Raw genomic sequence first — 19,099 nt, 5'->3', positions numbered from 1 at the left:
CTTTATAATTTATAATTTTATCTTAATGCTCAGAGCAGGTGTTATCCTCATTTCCATAGATGAGGAAACTGAGGCAGAGCTGAACTTGAACCTAAGGGGTCTTCCGATTTCAAACCTGGTGCTATTTAGTCTATGTCCTGCTCACTCAGGAACTTGTGAATCTTATGCAGAGAAGGTTTTCTACAGTTAAGGTCTGAGTATCAAATGAAGAATGAGGCAAAGAGAAAAAAGCAGAGGAATCTGTTTCTATCTCTGGCTTTATTATAAACTAACCCAGTTTAACTTTCCTCATCCTCAGTTTCCTCATTCATAAAATAAGGAGATTGAATCAGACAATCACCAAAGTTCTTTTTTTCTCAGCTGTCCTGTGTCTCCTGCCCTGTCTATGACATGTTGCTAAAATTAGGCAGAAAACATTGTTGAAATACCTTTCTTTTTTGTTTCTCATGTTTTTAAAGTTTCTAACATTAGCAGGATAGGATTTGATAACTATCTCTTTAGCCTAACAAGAAGGAAAAAACTGCCCTTCATTAGTCCATTTTTAAGCAGTTCATTTTCTGAAAGGAGAAGAGTAATCTGGAAACACAAATCATTGGGCTGCACCCACCAAAAGTACTCAACCCATGGGGGACCATCTTTAGAGCTGTGCATTCTTAGAACAATAGTTTTCAATCCAGGGGACATTCTAAAACGTCTGAGACATTTTCGGTTGTCACAACTGGGGGGATGGGGGAGAGTGCTACTGGCATCTAGTGGGTAGAGGCAAGGGATGCTACAATGCTACGGGGATCTTACAATGTCAGGACAGCTCCCTACCACAAAGAATCACCCAGCCCAGAATGTTAACAGTGCCCAGGCTGAAAGACCCTGTTCTAAGAGTGAGGTCAAAAGAACAGTCCCAAACTGTTTCTGGTATTTTAATTAAACCGCTCCACATCGGATGGGCTCATCTGAAAGAACTGAGGGTCTGGAGCATCCCTTACCTTGCAAAGAAGGAAGCAGCCACCGAGGGACCTGTGGACGGCTCGCTGGCCACGCAGGGACCCTGGGAGCCGGGGGCGCTGCAGGCCGAAGGCTTGTCTGCATTGTAGCGGTTCAGTGCTGCTTCCGTCAGTACCTCCCGGCCAGTCTCGGTCATCAGCTGGGAGATCTGGCAAGAAAAATGGACATCAAGCTCATTGCCTGTGGCTTACTGCATTTCCCGACCATGACAGCACCTCCCTATCTGGGCAAGGGGACCGGAGGTGCAGGGAAGGGGGAGGGGGATTCGGAATGGACAAGATTCAGACACTTCCCCACTCCTGGTACATTTCGTTGTACATGCGGGCTTACGGCTTCTGAAATAAGGCTATTTTCCAGTATTTTAGCTAGGATAACTCCTCATTTTCATTAAAAATAATGGAATAAAATTACCCCCTGACATTGTAAGTTTCAATTACGTCTGTGTCTCCCTCCATTTGGAGAGGAAAGCATGCATCATTATCTACACTGTTGGGAGCCCAAGAGCAGCCTGGTATCGTTAACTAATGCCAGTTTCTTACCAGGAATGGCCCTAAATGCTCTCAAATGGAGGACTGGGGCAAAGGTTTAGTTTTATTAAGGGAGAAGTGAACCTACTAATGAAGAACAGAAGGAGTTAAAACACTTCTTGGTTTCTTTTGATGATGTTGCTGTTGTTTGCTGTAGGAAGTCAGCAAACAGGTGACTTAGAAAAGCTAATAAAAATAGTTAAAGCCACTATGAATTACCAGTGGGTTTTTTGTTGTTGTTGTTGTTTGTTTTTTAACAGACTTCATTTCCTGCTGGTTCATTAAGATAAATAGCTTCCATTTTATTTGCAATGACTGCCTTTATAACTGAAGTTTTAGTGGATGGATCTGAGTCCCTTTTCCTTAAATTTGTACAATATGCTATGAAGAACCACACTTCTGGGCCAAATGAGAATCTTTTGCAGAAATATACTTTTTGGAAAGTGTTAATCCCAAAACAAATGTAATATTTACACAGGCAAAAATCTAAGCATGCTATTTGAGAAAGCCTGAAGCTTCAGTCTTCTTTCAAAAGGAAAAAACTTTTAGCATAAAAAGGGAAGTTTCATTTAAAATAAAGAATCTCTGGCCTGCTCAAACCTCTTAAATGCTGAGTGGAAAATGTTTCTAATCGCCTAGAAAATGCAAGTGCAAATAAACAAAGATCAAGAACAGTTTCTACTTTGTAATGGAGCAGGCCAGAAGGCCACTAAAAGAATCTCATTTGTTAATCCTTGAACATAAAAACATTTGTCCTTTTCATTTTTAGCAGAATAGCCATTACTCAGAGCCCCATTGACTTGAAACTTTGCTCTCCTTAAATTCATGCTATTACTTAGAAAGCTGAAGTTTCTGCCAAGACATACTTTCTTATTCTCATTCATCCCAATGCACTGTAATGACACCAGACCCAAGGGGGAAAAAAAAAATGAGAGAGAAGGCAGCAAAGGCAGCTGATGGCTTGGAGGACATTCCCTGCTAGCTGTGCAGAGCCCTTGTCTCCTACCCATGGAGGAATGAAGCAGGCTGGAGGAGGCAACTGAAATAATTGGAGAGCTGAGGACATGGCCATGCATACTGCTGTCACACTAAATAGCCTCTACAAAGCTGCTGGTGGTACATGATGCCATCCTGGACATTGCCCAGAAACAAAGCAAAACAAAGCCCAAGAATTCATGGCAACCCCACCCCCACCCCCATCCCAATCAAGCAACTACAATCTAAGACACATATACTGATATTGACTCACAAAGACATCTGAATAAAGTCAGGAAATGAGTGTTGTGTAATTTGTTACAATCTATATAGTTCGGTGGGTTCATTAAAGCAGCTGCTATCATCCAGTTTTGTTTGCTTTGTGTGTTTTGTTTTCTTTACTGTATTTCTAATCTGAAGTTTGGAGGGAAGGGAATGGAACTCTTCTGTCTGAATGTGTATCAAGTGTCCTTGTAGGTGCCCTGCTAACCTACAGAGAAGCCATAGGATGTGTGTGCTGAATGGCAAGACGCCTGAACACAGAGGCTCAGGGCCTCGTGCTCACCACCCTGGTGACCAGGTGGGGCTCCAGATTCCTATGTCTGGCCCAGGATGGATGTGAGCATCCCATGGGCATATGGCTTTCAAAATCATCTCTTAGCAAATGAATTCCAATGCAGGAGACCCCTTAAAAGAAAGGTATTGGATATCTTGTGCCAAGCAAATTGTATATCTTACTTTTAAAGAATCGGGGATTAGTAGACATGGGGTACTGAATTCCGAAGCCTGTAAACAGAATTATTCAATAACCAATTACCTTCACGACTTAGAATCACAGGATGTTTTAGAGCTTGAAGGGATCTCTAAGATCACTATCTTCAAAACTCTTATTCTTATCTAAGGAACCTGAGAACCAGAGAAGTGACCCAGCCAAGCTAATTAGTAGCTGGGAGCAGACCCTGGCCCTTAGGCCAATGCTAGTGTCCTCCCTCCCTGCCCACTTCCTCCCCATCTTCCTTCTAATAAAAACAAGTAAATAAAATTGATATAGGGGAAAAAATGTAGTGAGGGGAACCTCCCAAATGCTGAATCCTGTAGATTCTCGCTGCCCCAATATCTATATTTATAATCAGTATTTTTTTCAAGGATCTTAAACTTTCAGAAAAACATCCAATGGTTCAACAATAGCAATTGCTTACTGACCTCCCCCTCACCCTGTGCACTCAAGAGATTCTTATCCTCCTTAAGTTCCAAATACACTGGGCTCTGCCTGCCACAGGGTGTTTGCACATGCCTTCACTCTATCTGGACTTTTTCTACTTTTCCTTCAGATCAGTGTTCAACCACCATGTTCTTAGTCCTTAGTCCAGCCTAAGTTTCCTCCAGGGGATACTTTCAGAGAACTGCAGTCTTCCACTGCAGTATCTTCACCTGGGTTCATATTATACATTTAATAGTAGGTCATTGTCTCCCACTGTGCAAAAGCCCCAGGACAGTGGGATTGGAACTGGCTGGCCCAGCCCAAATCCCCAGATGTCAACACGATGCCCGGTGTACAGAGATGTTGAAAACATATTTCTGGAATAAAACTAAACTATTCTTATTTTCTACTGCTCACATTTATCTAATTAAATCTTCTTTTACCTATAAGTAAGAAGCAGTACTTTTTGAAGATTTCATTTTTTTCTGTTTGGTTTAACTATTGGAATATGACAGTATTTTCCCCTCTCTCCTCCTTGCCAAAGCGTAGTGTTTTGGCTCCACTATGTGCTAGTTTAGGGATCAAGAGCAGCCTCTTGCTCAGTTCACTAGTTCATTTGTTCATTCATTCATTTGAACAAGCATTTATTAGCTGCCTAGTATGAACGAAGCATTGGGTGGGCAAATGGACAAACATTTCTTGGAGTCTCCTATATCTTCAACATTTACTTCTTATTCTTGCAAGTTGTGTACAACTCACTAGAAGTCAGTATCTCATACAGAGTCAGTCCACAAGCCAGCTGACAAAAAGTAACTTCTATTATTTCTATTTATAAATCTTTATAATTCTGAGAACTAGAGGACTAGGCTTGCTCTCAGAAGAATTAGCTACTTAGTTGCTTTAACATTTAAAATTAAATCAATTCTATATGCTTCTGAGAGACAGCCTTGTCAGATAAACTATCATTTTTCATTCACGAACTGGAATGTGGGCTTCAGATTGTTTGATGGAGCACTTGTTACCAAGGTACTATAGTGCTTATTAACAAGAATTCACTCCTCCTCAACCTTTCAAAGTATCCCTAAGACAATACCATAAGTTGTAACATAAGTGTTCCACTAATAAAAGAAACAAAATAATTGCCTATTGAATGAGATTTGGCTGTGAAAGGACTGCTCCAATCCAAATTCTTTTCTGGCTTTCTGCAACTGTGATAGCTTGTCCCTGAATTAGTTATAGATTAAGCAAAGAAAGTTAAAGATCCTCATCTATGGAAATTCCGTAATTATTAACGTAATAAAGGACATCCTTATTTTGTATAGTCCTTTACAGCATATATAACCTTTTCCTCCTTCTCATACAGGCCTCATTTCAAATATTAAATTAGGTATATAGGTGGGATATGATTCCCATTTCACAGATGAGAAAACAGAGCCTCAGAGAGGTTAGGTGATCTGTCCAAGATCATCCAGCCATTAAGTAGGAGAGTTAGTATAGAAACGCAGGCCTTCCGCCTACATTTTTTTTCCTTCCTTATTATTACACCAACTTAACCTCATTTACTGAGGTTTACTGAATAACCTGAGAACCAAACAGTCTTGGGGGATTATAGAAAGTAAACTTAGCTTAGCGTCTGACCTCCTGATATTTGAAAGAAAGATAAATAGAAAAACTTCTAGTCAGAGACGTGTTCTTTCTCTTTCTCCAAAACAAGGGTGTATGTATATGTAGAAATACTATCTGTGGCTTGGTAATGAGGAGGCTTCCAAAAAGTATTCTTAGCCAAATCATTGGGTCAAAGAGGGCCTCAGTGGGCTTGCAAGGGGGAAAGGTGTCCATATTCACCCACTCGGTTTCCACACGGCGAGCAGCATCGTGCCAGACCAGGAGGGGGTGGTTAGAAGAGGAGAAGGTGCTGAGCCTGGGTCACTGCCAACAGGCTTCCGAACGAAAGAGACCTGGGCCCACCAGCTTCAGTCCAGTCAAACCAACATGGGTGAAGTCAAGAACTACCTCGCTGTGAGTTCCCTCAAGTCCACACCTCCCTGTGCCAGAGCTGGTTCTCAGAAGGGGCGTGGGAGGAACACTACATTTCTTAACAGACCTGAGGCGTTTTCAGTCCATGACAGTTCTTGTGATAAAATAAAACTATCCCCACCCCCCATACCCTGTAGCTGTCCCCCACCTTTGGTGACATGCCCCTACTCAATGGCACTCATTCTTCTCTTGGCCTCCGAATTTTATTTCAGGGCAGTGGCTTTTCCTACCAGCCAGTGGGACCCCCCCACACTTCAAAAGCTGTAATAAATGCTCTGTTCTGTGTGCAAAAATCTGTCCTGAAAGCCTTGGCTACTGTAACTCCAAAGGGCATAAAGTGAGTTCCCTGAGAACCCCTGCCCTTCTCCGGCCACCTCACACACACCCCCTCACCCACCCTCGCCTCCCAGGTCAGGCAGACGGGACCCGAGGCACAGCTAAAGACATCTGATGGGCTCCAGTGGATCCCTGCACAGCCCTTGCTGCATCCTGAAGATTATCATCCTGCAGAAATTGGATTTTAAGACAATTGAACCATTTTATAGATGAGGAAACTGATATTCAGAAACATTGGGCCACTTAACCCATGGAAAACAGCCAGTAAGTGGAGGAAACAACACTGGAGCCCTGCTCTGTTTGACTCTGAGATGGTTTTCATTCTGTACTCATCTACACCCAGTTCAATTTTCTTCCCTTCAACTCTGCCCACCTCCAACTGCTGTTTGTTGTGTCTCCCAATCCATTAAAAGAGAAAAACAGCAAGACGGCAGGGTTTTTTACCCCTGAAACTTTAGCTTCACTGCCTAATCTGAATCAAGAGCCTTATTTGTAGGTTTACCTTTTATTTTTAGACTATTATAAACGTCTTCTCTCATGATATTGTAAAAGATACAAGATTCTTTCTGAGAAAATTCAGATTTCAAAAATCTCAAAGTACCCACCTGACACATTTGAAACATCTAAAATTCTCATGAAAGCATTTTATCTTAATTATGTGTATATATGTCATCATAGTTGTAAAGCAGCCGCTGAAAACTTGCTAGAGGGTCCTAATCACAAAGTTTTTGGTAGGGGGACTCGATTTTCACCACAGAATTTTGTTTGGTTTAGTTCTGATTAATACCTGCTTTTAGCTCTCCATCTCGATTACACGAGACCATTTCACAGCTTACCAGTATCTGTTACTTTCAAAACATCACACTGCATCCGCTGGCAGTGGTAGGTGGTGGTGGTCAATTAAATACGGTATGGCAGTAAAATGAGACAGGCCGCAGGGAAAGGTGCCCGTGTGTTTGCACAGGTGCTGACGTGTGTGTGCTTGCACACGGGTAGGGGGTCTCAGTTTGTGTGAGAATCCCACCTATCATTAAATATGCACATGGGCTGCCTTACACAGACCACAGGAAAAAAAAGCTGCTCTGTATATTTTTCACTTTGGGCAAGATTCATGTCTTCCAGTCACATTCAAATTTTTACACTGATACCTCAGAGGAGCCCTGTACTGCCCCTAAATAAATAGAAAATCTAAAGTTTGGTTATGATCTTGAACACAGAATCGAGACAAAAGATGTTTGACTCTTTTCAAGGTTGTTTCGACATCACAAATTGCAATCTGTAAGCCACTGACCTTTAACTTCCTCACTGACAGGAACGACTCTGAGAACTACCAGAGGGTGTCAGCATGGGGGTTCATCTTAAATAGCATTACTGACCCAGAAAGCCACCTCCCTCTAACTGCAACAAGGCAGCAGGGAATACCAAACAATATCCATTTCCTGTGTAGGGACATCTATGGATAGCAAATGCATTCTGCTCAGACTTTATTAATTAAGTACATTTAATGAAGTTATGCTGCCTAAATCCCAGAACATTTAACATTTTCTCTTAAGCAATTAATATCTCACTGCCTTGAGACGTCTCTTTTGTTATTAAGTACATTATTATTTGATGCTTCTGTGTTTTTGCACACAGTGGGTACTCAATAAATATCCTTGATCAGCCTTAGCACAAATCAACAATTAACTCAGAAGAAATCAGTCACAGCTAATGCCTAAACCTTGGTATTGTCTATTCTGTCAGTTGTGCTCTTAAGGAATCAGAGCACCAGAATACATTTTCAAAAAGCCCACGTAAAATATAAATTAGGCAAGTAAGTCTGCAAAGAAAATGCTTGAACAATGCATTCCCAAACCAAAGATATGCAAGTTTTAGATGACCATGCAGATGTTCCCTTCAAGTAATACAGATAATAGAAAGCTGATGACGGTGGACAGAGGCATCTTCCTCTAGAAATCACGATGCAGTTTTCACTCAGAGAGAGCTAAACAGGGACAAAAAAACTACACCTCCTTTCTATATGCGAGTTCTAACTGTCACTGTAAGAATGTGTCATGCTGAGTTGCTCTAGGGCTGACTATGAGGAACTGCACCTGGCAGAGGGGCTCCCAAGAATAGGCAAGCCCTGTTCCGCTGTGGCCACTGTGTAGCCCCATGAGACTTGCTTCCAGGTTGAGGACAGAGAGCAGCTGTGCATGACACTTGCTCCAACAACCACAGGTACACGTCTCTTGGTTTGGTTGCCCTCGGGACTGAAATGCTTCATTTTATGAGTTATGTTTATTTTACACTTGCAGGCAGAGGAACATAGAAATGACCTAGTTAAGAAGAAAGCATCGGGATGTTTCCTAACCCAGGGATAATTTCCTCTTCTGGAGCATCCGTGTATGTCAGCGTTCCTCCACCCCCACCTGGACCAGCTGCTTCCACTCATCACTGAGCTTTCCACACTTGGTTCTTTTCTTCCCATGTTCTCCTCTCGGGGTATTGTACAAATTTGTTGATCCCATTTAGACTTTAGTCTCACCCCTCTGTCTCTTCTCTACCCTGAAACCAGAGCTATCCAGAACTGAAGGAATCCCTTCCAGAGGCAGGGTCAGGCATTCTGTGTACAACACCACAAACCTTTCCTAAGCAGAATCTGTAATGGGAGAAAAGCTGACATTGGCAAGACACGTTTTGCTTTAGAAGTCTCAGCAGACATTGCAGCAAGTTAGCTATTGCTGGGCTCTTTCTATTGGAATAAAGTCTGCTAAGAATTGGGGAAATAAAATGAATTTTTCTCCTACTTCATAACAAAATTTTGATATTAAAACACACATACAAGAGTTAATGTCTTTTCATTTAACCCAAGAGGCCATCCACCTGCTTTGCCGTTTCAGGGTGGTGGCAAAAACAAAGACCATGGATGGTGAGGCACAAGACAGAAAAACATGCCAAGAACCCAGGGGTTTCTGCCCTCCAGTGACTCTGCCTCATCTCTGCATAGACTACACAGTGTGCTTTGGGGGACGGTTTCAGCGACAAGACCCCACCCAGCCCATACCAGAGGCCTGCAGGAGATGTGGGCAATCTGAAGTCTCTCAGCTGTGGGGAAAAAATGGGAGGAGGAAGGAAGCGGGAGAACAGCAAAGCTGGAGGGGACATCAGGCTGAGGCAAGCCCCCATGTAAATGCTCCTCTTTCATTAACCATCATTTGGCTTCCTTACACTTGTAAGTAGAACACCCCTTTCCTTACCTTCCTCCATGGCTGACAATTCACACCTGAATATTGGTTTAACATTCTATACACAATGCAGTACATCCGAACTGGGTTGGTTCAGATCTTTTTCTATGCCCCCTGCCTACTTCTAGGCATTTAAATATGCTAGTTAATTTTTCTACTACTCTTGGCATGCTGTCCACAGAGCACTGGCAATTGTACCTCACCTGAAGCTTGCCCCAGGCCTGATCCAGTGCTGGTGGCCAACATGGACACAAATCACCTCTGAGACTTTGAGGCTGGCCTTGAGTCAGACAGATAAACTCCTTCCTGGGCTACCCAGCCCCCAGGCCAGCACCTATTGGCCAAGATGGGATTCTCATGTCCCAGGGCTGGACATTTGATTACCCTTATTATCTGAGCTTGCTTTGGCTATACATTTTATTGGTGGCCATAAAATTAGCCATCCATAGCATTTGACTCAGTGACCTCTGGCAGCAGAGAACTCCACAAGCTGGTGATACACAGGGCCTGGGAGGGCTGCCTTTTCTTCACCCTCAATTTATAACCTTAACTTCATCAAGCATCCTGTCCTGTGCATTGAGACTTAGCAAACAGAAGAATCTGCTCGTGTTTCACGATACTCATTATCAAGGCTTAAATCTGGCCCCTCAGCACCGCAGTAACTGTCTTCTCTTATACTTCATGCTGCCAGAAGGTAAAGGGCCAGGGTGTTTGCACTGCTTCAGAAAAAAGAAAAGGAAGAAAAAAAAAAAAAAAGGTGTAGGATAAAGCAAGTGGCCAGTTGCATTTCTATTTTGGCCTTACCCTTACATTTCTTAGTCCCAAGATGTTCAGCTTTAAGGCAGAGCTCAAATAAATTTTTTGACTATCTTATAACAAATACTAAAGTCTTATTACCAAGTCTGTAGTATTTCTACATATGCATTTTAATTTACCTTATAGGTATACCGAATCACAATATTTTCAATACTGAATCCTCAATTATGTAATGATAGTGATGGGAGCAGTCTAGTGTTCAGGTGACATTATCTCTAGTCTGGGACATTGAGGAGCCCTTACAGATCATTATCATCCTCGGTAATGGTTTTGAGCACTCACTGTGAGCCACATTCTGCTCTGAGTATTACCGTATTTAATAGTGACAACGACCCTAAGAAGTAGGCACAGCTGTTCTCAACTAAGAGCCTAAACTTGGCCACATGGAAAACCTGGGAGCAGCTAATGCCACTGGGCTTGGTTTTTTCCTGTGCTTGAGTCTGTATTGTGCTGATCACATCCACTGTCATCCCAAGACTACAGAACTCTTCAACTATGGATATCCCATTCAGAAAAAGTGGTAAAAGAGTTGATAAACAGAAAAAAAATCATTTGAATAATTTCTCAATATGTGCAAAAGGCTCTATTCTAGGGTTTTGTGAGTTTATGTTCAAATGAAAAATAAAATCAAATGGTCTGAATCTTGACATTACTAATTTCACTTTCAATTTGCAACTAAGTCAACTCTGAGTAGTTAAGATGAAATCGCAACCCTGACAACTCTGACATCACGTCCAGGTCAGAGACTACTCCTCAGTCAACTTCCAAGACCTGTTAGGACTAGTTTCTTTCTTCAAGTACTGAATCACCAAGGAGCTGCTCTTCTGTCAGGGAAGGCTCTTGTGTTCGTCCCTCTCCTCCAAATAGTCAACCCAACCCAGAGCCAGTGCCCAAGGAAGCATCCCCGACCACTCTTCCTTCCCCACACAGGGTGATCCAGGCCACCCCCACCTCGCCAATATGCTCCTCAAGTCCTGTCCTTACGATATCAGAACTTTTGTTTTGTAATTGCCTGTCACTGAGGGCAGGGACTGTATCCTGTTCACCATATATGCAATACATACAATATGTTAGTAAATACATTAGTTAATAAAAGCACATGTGCCCATTTGAAGCCATTATGGACCCCAGAAGAACCATGATCTTTTAATCCAATCTTGTGGGGTGGGACCTTTTGATGGAATATTGCCATGGAGATGTGACCCTGCCCAGTCAGGGCAGGTATTAATTAGATCACTAGGGTCCTTCAAGAGAGCTCACAGAGAGAAGGAGCTCAGAGAAGCTGAGAAAGACATTTTTGGAGAGAAGTTAAGATGTATAATCCAGAGTTTGCCCTCAGGAGAAGCTGAGAGCCAACACAGGCCCAGAGGCTTGAAGACACAGACAGAAAGACACTTTGAAGATGCTGAGCTAAGAGATGACCCCCAGATGCTTAGAGAGAAACACCCTGGGAGAACAAGAAAGGATACAAAGGAGCCGAGAGAGAGAAGCTAAGAAAGACAGGAGGCCAGGGACATTTTGGAGAAGGCCATTTTGGAACCAGAACCCGGGAGCAAAGGACCAGCAGATGCCAGCCAAGTGCCTTCCCAGCTGACAGAGGTGTTGCAGACACCATCGGCCACTCTTCAGTGAAGACATCCTCTCACTGATGCCTTAGTTTGAACACTTTTCTGGTCTTAGAACTGTAAATTCACAACCTAATAAATTCCCTTTATAAAAGCCAATCCATTTCTTGTATTTTGCATAACGGCAGCATTAGCAAACCAGAAGAGCATGCAAATATAAATGAAATTAATTTAGCTGGGTTTGAGGTTGCTCGAGTTTTGTTTAACAGCTAAAAGGTTATTTTCACCTAATTTTTAAAATTATGAATAGGGAACATAAAGCTTTTTTCTATAAAAATATGGAATTAAAGTATATGCTGAAATACCTTATCACAGTAAGTCAAATTGCTGGAATGGGGGAAAGAAAAGAAAAACAAGAAACAGAGATAGATAGAGAGGGAGACAGAGACAAAGAGAAAAGAGAGAAACAGAAAAAGGAGAAGAAAGAGAAAAGAGAGGGAGAGGAGACCAGTAACCTTTCCCCTCAGTCAGCTTGAATGTGAGCACATGGCAGCCACAGCTGGCAGACTAATTCTTTGGAATACGGGGCAGTGACCATAGGAAAATTGTTTCCAGGAGATGAGAAATCAAGCCCAGAGGCTGAAGCCCACCATGTACCAGACAAGAGTTTAAGCTCTACTTGGAGCCCTGGGGTACTAGAAGTTAAATGTACAAACTGAATAATTTAAAGACCCATTTCATAAAAGTGACCCATTCTCTTTTCCCTTTTCTATCTAAAAAATAGCCCTAACTTGGAAGAAAAGGGCTTTGAATTTTTGAATATCTGAATGCTTACTTTATGTAACTTTGGCAGAATGGCATTGTTTATTAGTTATGCTGCCAAGGGTAAACACAATAAGATTAAGAGACTGAACATTAGATTATCTGGAAGTGATTTAGCATCAGTTCTAATAAAGAGCCTGGCCTTTTCCAGCTATGTTTAATCTCCTGTGTTTTGCCTGTAAAGGTCATCATCATAATGCATCTTTAAGAAGCAGTCCCTTCCTGGACTAAGTGTCACAGTTCTTCACTTAAATCTTGGCTAAGGCTTGGAAAACTTTCAAGGAAACCATTATGGTCTGAAATTCAGAATGCATTTCTTGTAGGCATCCTACTTCCTTCTGTTTTTCTTGAATTCTTGTTTGAAAAAAGTAATGACAGACCTGAAGACAATATTTGGCTGCATGTGACCCACCTAGGTTGGCAGAATGGCCAGTGAGCCAATTGCAAAAGCAACTTTACATTCCAGGCAAATCAAGGAAACAATGTCAGGAACCTAACAAACATACATGCACCTCTCAGGATGCCAGGGATGGTAGAAGGGAGAGCCCATACAAGACCCAGGGATGTTGTCTGCAACTGATTGGGACCCAGGCACCAGAACCCATGAATGCAGAGGTCTGCAGGGCTCAGATCGGCCAGGAAAGGATCTGTTCCTTATGCAGGGTGCTTCAGGGAAATGGGCAGCACTGCACGATTTATGCTGCTTTGTCCTGGCAAGCCCCCAAACCACGGCCACAAAGATATTAGAGGCAGGCTGGACCAGATCAAACTTTCAATATAATTCCCAGAGCCTAGCAAAGTGTGTGTTGCACAACAGCCATTTGGTTAACGTCACATTGAATAATACGAATTCTGGCCCTGGCTTGGTTGTCAACACAGGGACCTTTGGACAAGTCATCTCCCTTCTCTTAGCCCCAACTTCCCTAGCTAGGGATACTTCTGAGACCATGCCTATAATTAAATGAGATAATCTGCTAAATTTGTTCTGTGATCTCTAAAATCATAATCAAATATAAAGCCAAAAGTTTTGAAATATTTCTATTATTTCTTTAAAATATGCCCCTAATTTAACATTCGAATGGCCTTTGTACAAAAATATGCAAACACATGAACAACAACAAACAACGTCATTGTCCCAAACCATCAGTGGTGATCAATGAACTAATTTTGTTTAAGGATCAGCTGGTTTTCCCAAAGCAATGCACTGACGTACATGGTTCCAACTTTCAGGTGACCTCACATCTTTTTACCAACTGCAGAAATGCCAAATTCTACACACTCCAGAAAACAATTTAAAAAGAAAGAGCTGGCAAGTCAGATTTAATCTAGGCCAACTTTCACATGTAAATATGAAGAGACGAAGGCCCAGATTAGTGAGGTGATTGGTCCAAATACACACTTTAGTTCATGACACAGCTAGTTAACTGCCACACTTATTTATGCATATTTAAAAACCAAGAAAAGGCAACAGAACTCCAGGAAGATTGAAAATCTCTGAAATGCAAGTTAGTCTCTGTAGGTTAGCAACAAACCAACGGCTCAGTTCTAGCAAAGTGGCCAGCTGTGAGACCTTAGTAAAGTCAATTAACCTCTCTGCATCTTAGCCTCCAAAATCAGACATCTGCCATAAAGAATATTAAACAGAAACATGCTCAAAAGCATCCTTCTCAAATAAAAATGGCGTAAGAATAAAAATCAATGCATTAAAGACTAATTGCAAATCTGCTCACAAGTAGGCAAATATTTATGGACTGACATAAAATAATCTTGTGAAGATGTTTAGAATAGTTTTCCTGTCTATTCCATTCTGACTTTAGGAACACTCAGTCTACAAAGCTGTTCATTTAAACGTGCGCACCTTTCCTCCATATCCAGAACGCACAGACCAGCTCAGAAGGGTTGCCTACTAGGAAACTCTAGATCACTAAGCCTTATCAGAAATGATCAGAATCCCGTCAGCAAAGCCAGGGCAGACCCTTGCATTTGATTTGGTTTTCTAACTTGAATCACCCAGTAGCTTGGGATTTTTAATAAAATGTACTTATTTACATATGTGTTTTCATTTTATATTTCGCTAGTAAAATATTAAGGATGCCTTAGAACTTTAATAACGTTCAGGGTACTCTACCTCCTTCTCTTAAATCTGAATTTTCAAGCTTAGGGATCTTTAACAATCGTGAACCTCATTATTTGTAAAATTAAATTCCAAAATTAATTTTGCTGCTGTCAGATTTCTTCAAGTCTATGCAATTTCTCAGCAAACCCTTGCTTTTAACATAATTAGCAAAGAGACAAAGATTTTCTGTGGAAGTTGACACCAGAGAATTGTATAATCTCATTATGTCTTCACTAAATAAATATTCTACATTTTCTTATTGTGGCTGTAAAATTCCATCCAGTGTCCTGATTTCTTCATTTGGCAGTTCTGCTCAAGTTTTTCCTCTACTCATTTACGATGTTGGTTCTCTCTCCTATTGTACATACTATGGCTTTTCCCAAAGCTCAACTATCCTTTTCCACTTGTTAGAAGTTTACCGATTTTATAATAAGAGTCAGGCCTAGCAACATCAATGCCAACTAACTTATTGTGAGCATATCTAACTAGATTTCCCTAGCTAACAAACCAGAGCCGGCAAGACAGGTATTCCCCGACACTTCAGGAATCCTAGCCAGCATGCTTTATTCTCAGAGCTGCACCTTGGAGTTCATCTCTTCCATATCTGCCCTTTTGTTACAAACCTTAAGTCCCTGGAGTCTGCTATTTAAAACGGAGCTAATCTTTTGGGATTCTTGTCTTTCATACATACTTGAAAAGCTATCCATCTAATCCTGATGAGTTAAAAGACCCTAAACTGCATTTAAAAAAAAAAAAAAAAATTGCAATTCCCCAAAATTGAATTATTTTTTAAACCACCTCTTGAAGGAAAGCAACAACATCTCAGCTAAGTCTGCTCTGTTATCTTTCCTAGGACACAACCACTTACCCTCCCCCCTACTCTCCCACCCCCCAAAATATGGTTCTACCTTAACACAAAGTAACTTAAAAGTCTACAGTGCTTCCACATATGTAGGGCAGCCAGGCAGACTCAGGTGCTGAGATTTAGACTCTGGAATCAACCAGGCTATCTCTGAAAAGAAGGCAGTAGCTAAAAAGTACAAATTTCAATACAAATTGAGAATGAATAGTACTTATAACCCCCTAATGAGCACAGACAGCAACACATTCAGTTTGGAAGGTCAGTTCCGTGAATGCAGGAGGTTAAGTCTTGCCTTTGGAGTAAAGGTTGCTGCCTTGAATAATCCTCTTGGATTAAGTATTGAAAACAATACTATTTGAATTTCCACAGGGCTCACCACCAGTAGACCCAAAAAACACAGCAGGTACTCCTTTTTTAGTTAGCTTAAGATGTAGCTCTTTTTTTTTTTCTTTTCCCAAAGCCTGAGCTAAGGCCAAAGTAAAGAAGTACACACACGTGCATGCACGCACATACCCCAACACACACCACCCAGGAGAACTCCTCCAACAAGAAAGAGGTTCAAGCAGTGTCTTTAAGAATGAAAACTCCTCTTGGGAAGAGAATGCGAAGAAAGAACTTACAAAATAGATAAAAATCCATTTGAGAATCAGTAAACATGTCCAGTGAGGAAATAAGTAGAATAAAGTACTTCAAATTAGATTAGTCCTAAAAGGAACACATCCAAAAAGTGGGGTGTTGGAGGTTATGGAAGCTCCTTCCTTAGAGACCTTTAAAAATACCGATCCCCAGCTGCCTAGGATGGTTCCCAAGTATTTCTCCTAAAAGGAAGGGATGTACCAGGGCCTAGAGGAAAACTCTCCTAAATCATCAGTTTTATCATGTGTAAATATTTCTCGTGTCTAGAATCTAAACCATTGCAGCCTCTAATCACTAGCAATCCCAGACAGATTTTAGCCCAGAGTGAACCTAATTGTACTCTGCTTGCCCATTTTTTTCAGTTGATTTTTAAGATAGTCTACATAGCTATGAAAATCATATGTCTTTTATTTTTCACCCTCATTCATGTAACATATGTCTTGCTATTGTCCTCCTAAGGTAAATTCATATTTGTCAAATCCTGTCTCCTGAATTTTGGTTCAGGAATCATGCTCACTCTAAACTAAAGACTTATACTACCCATTTTTAACTAGTTGTTAAGAAAAAGACGTATTTATGAAAGTGCTTTATTTTCCAATTCTAGAAAAACTTCCCTCCAATCCAGGTCACCATGGAGATCATTTGCCACATTCCAGGGTCAAACATAAAAAAGCAGCAGTGGGAACGAGAAGCGTGGGCTCTCTCTCCATCCAGCAAGCCTGCCAAACCCACAGACGGAGGGACTCAGATGAAGGCACTCCATTTAAGGAACTTTGTTCTGTTGCCGCTTTGTTTAAATCCCAGAGTGGGAGATGACCCACAATAAGCCACTTGAATCTTTTTTTTCTCCAAGTCTCCAGCTGAAATACAGTATGTGGGAGTTCATTCAATAGCAGTTATGCAGGCCTTTTCAGAAGCTAAATCTGAATACTCTGGCCATTACCAGTTGGGAGCATGACTCCTCAACAACAGCCTTAGCAGCTAAAGGCAGCTTTAGCTGTCTCACCCTACCAGATTCTCGACCTGGCCTTAAGGAGGCTTCCCGATGGGCAGCTGTGTGCCAACCTCCCCATCCCAGGGCTAGGAGTTCCGAGGGCTCCCACGCCCTTCCCTGTTAACTGCTGCTGTTTGCACTGTTGCTTATCTATTTGAAGCTGGAGTAATAAGAACAAACTCAGCTCAACTAAATTGGTCCTTTGTTTGCTATTATCATAAAAATTTTATGTTGGAACTAATAAAAACATGCTTTACGTGCACATTTACATGGGTTTACACAGGCAATAATATCCAGCGAGTGATAGCCATAAATTCAGTTATAGACCTTTAGGAATAAATATTTTAGCTTTCCCAATGTTTTCATTTATTGGAAGGAAGGTGTGAACACAGAAGCTTATAACTGATCTGAGGTTTCTAAGTGTCCTCACATACCCCGTATGCCTCTGACAGACTAGAAGGATCCTTTTGGAAGTTTCTGGCTAATTTTCACAATTCTATAGCCTCAAACTCAATATTCAGACTTCCAATCCAAATAAATGGAAAGCTTTTTACAAAGCTTTTAAAAATAAATCACTTTTGAAATGTGTTCAGGATTTTCTTAGAATTTTTTTCAAACAAACAAAAAGATTCAATTCCTTTCCCAACTTGGGCCTTGGGGCAGATTTACAATAGATTTAACTAAAGAAGCTTTAATGAAATTCAAACTTTAAAAAAAAAAAAATGGGATCATTGGAGATTTGGCTTTCCCTTGGGTATTGCACTCTAAAATACTTCGAATGAGTTGTTTATTTGCTCTGTATTTTCTTGTCTTCTGGAGCAGTGATGTCCAATAGAAATATAATGGGAGCCACAAATGCAAGCCCCACATGTAATATTTTAGTAGCCACGTTTACAAAGAAAAGAAACAGGCATAATGAATTTTATTTAACCCAACATATCCAAGTTTTTATCATTTCAACATGTAATCAATATAAAAAACTTTGTGACAAAATATTTTACATTCTTTTTCATTTACTAAGTCTTCAAAATCTGCTGTGTATTTTACATTTACAGCACAAATCAATTTAGCCACATTTTAAATGCTCAATAGCCACATACAGCCAGTGGCTACTGTATTTGATAGCACAGGTCTGGAGAATCCTTGAATAGCCAAAGAAAAGATAATTTCGAAGTAATTTTACTGTTCATGTGATTGTTTTACACCTTGTGGTATAAAACATGATGTCCCCCACATCATGACTACAAGCATGGAATCCTATAAACTCAGGAAATATTAAGATTATGTCACTTTTGAAGCCCAAATTTTTCCAACCATAATTCATAAAATAGGCAAAGGAAAAGTAAAGGTTAAAAAGAGAAATATTTAGGGCAGGCAAAAAAAAAAAAAAAGAAAAACATGTCCATATCAACAGTATTAGAGATAAAGTTACCAGTCTGACTCTTTACCAGTTTTCAGAACCCCCCGCAGCTTCTTAAAATATAGACCATAGTGAGGTCTTTTCTGTATAATGCTACACCCTTGGAAAATAAGAAACCAATTATTTTTCCCCATTTAGCAACCCCCCCCAAGAAGCTATATACCAGATTTCAGTAACATTTTAAAAACTGGTATCTTCCGTCACTCTTGCACCATTCCTCTACTCTGTAACGTAGATACAAAAGAAAACATTCTTACAGGGCATTTTAAAAGTATTATAGCTCTGATTTTCTTACAGTAAGCTTTAGCTAATTATTCACCTTCTCTGTGATTAAATATTACCATCTGAAAAACCATCCCCATAACTCTAAGTCTGTATTATGTCTTGTAACTATTAGGCATATTTTTATTTGATGTATTATTATATTTAATAATGCATATTGATGCATGCTAAACAAGTTGTTCTGGAGGGCAGGGAGTATAATTGCTGAATATACTCTTTACTGAGCCAACCAAAGCACCGCATGCATAGAAATGCTTAATTATCACATGGACTGCTGCTGT

General features: G+C 40.8%; 1 protein-coding gene across 5 annotated transcripts in view; it reads right to left on the bottom strand.

Annotated features, from left to right (window-relative positions):
- Nucleotides 1-19,099, bottom strand: part of KIF26B (kinesin family member 26B) — a 534,059-nt gene that overhangs the window by 293,388 nt on the left and 221,572 nt on the right. For all 5 annotated transcript variants that reach the window (XM_037822508.1, XM_037822516.1, XM_037822521.1 and 2 more), the window contains one exon: nucleotides 984-1,150. In XM_037822508.1, the coding sequence (XP_037678436.1) occupies nucleotides 984-1,150 (167 nt within the window). The remainder of the gene's footprint in view (nucleotides 1-983; nucleotides 1,151-19,099) is intronic.

This window comes from Choloepus didactylus, chromosome 2 (genome assembly GCF_015220235.1).
Source record: "Choloepus didactylus isolate mChoDid1 chromosome 2, mChoDid1.pri, whole genome shotgun sequence".
In the NCBI taxonomy this organism is placed as follows: Eukaryota; Metazoa; Chordata; class Mammalia; order Pilosa; family Megalonychidae; genus Choloepus; species Choloepus didactylus.
The sequence above is the reverse complement of the archived record's forward strand: the minus strand, read 5'-3'. Positions and strand labels throughout refer to the sequence as shown.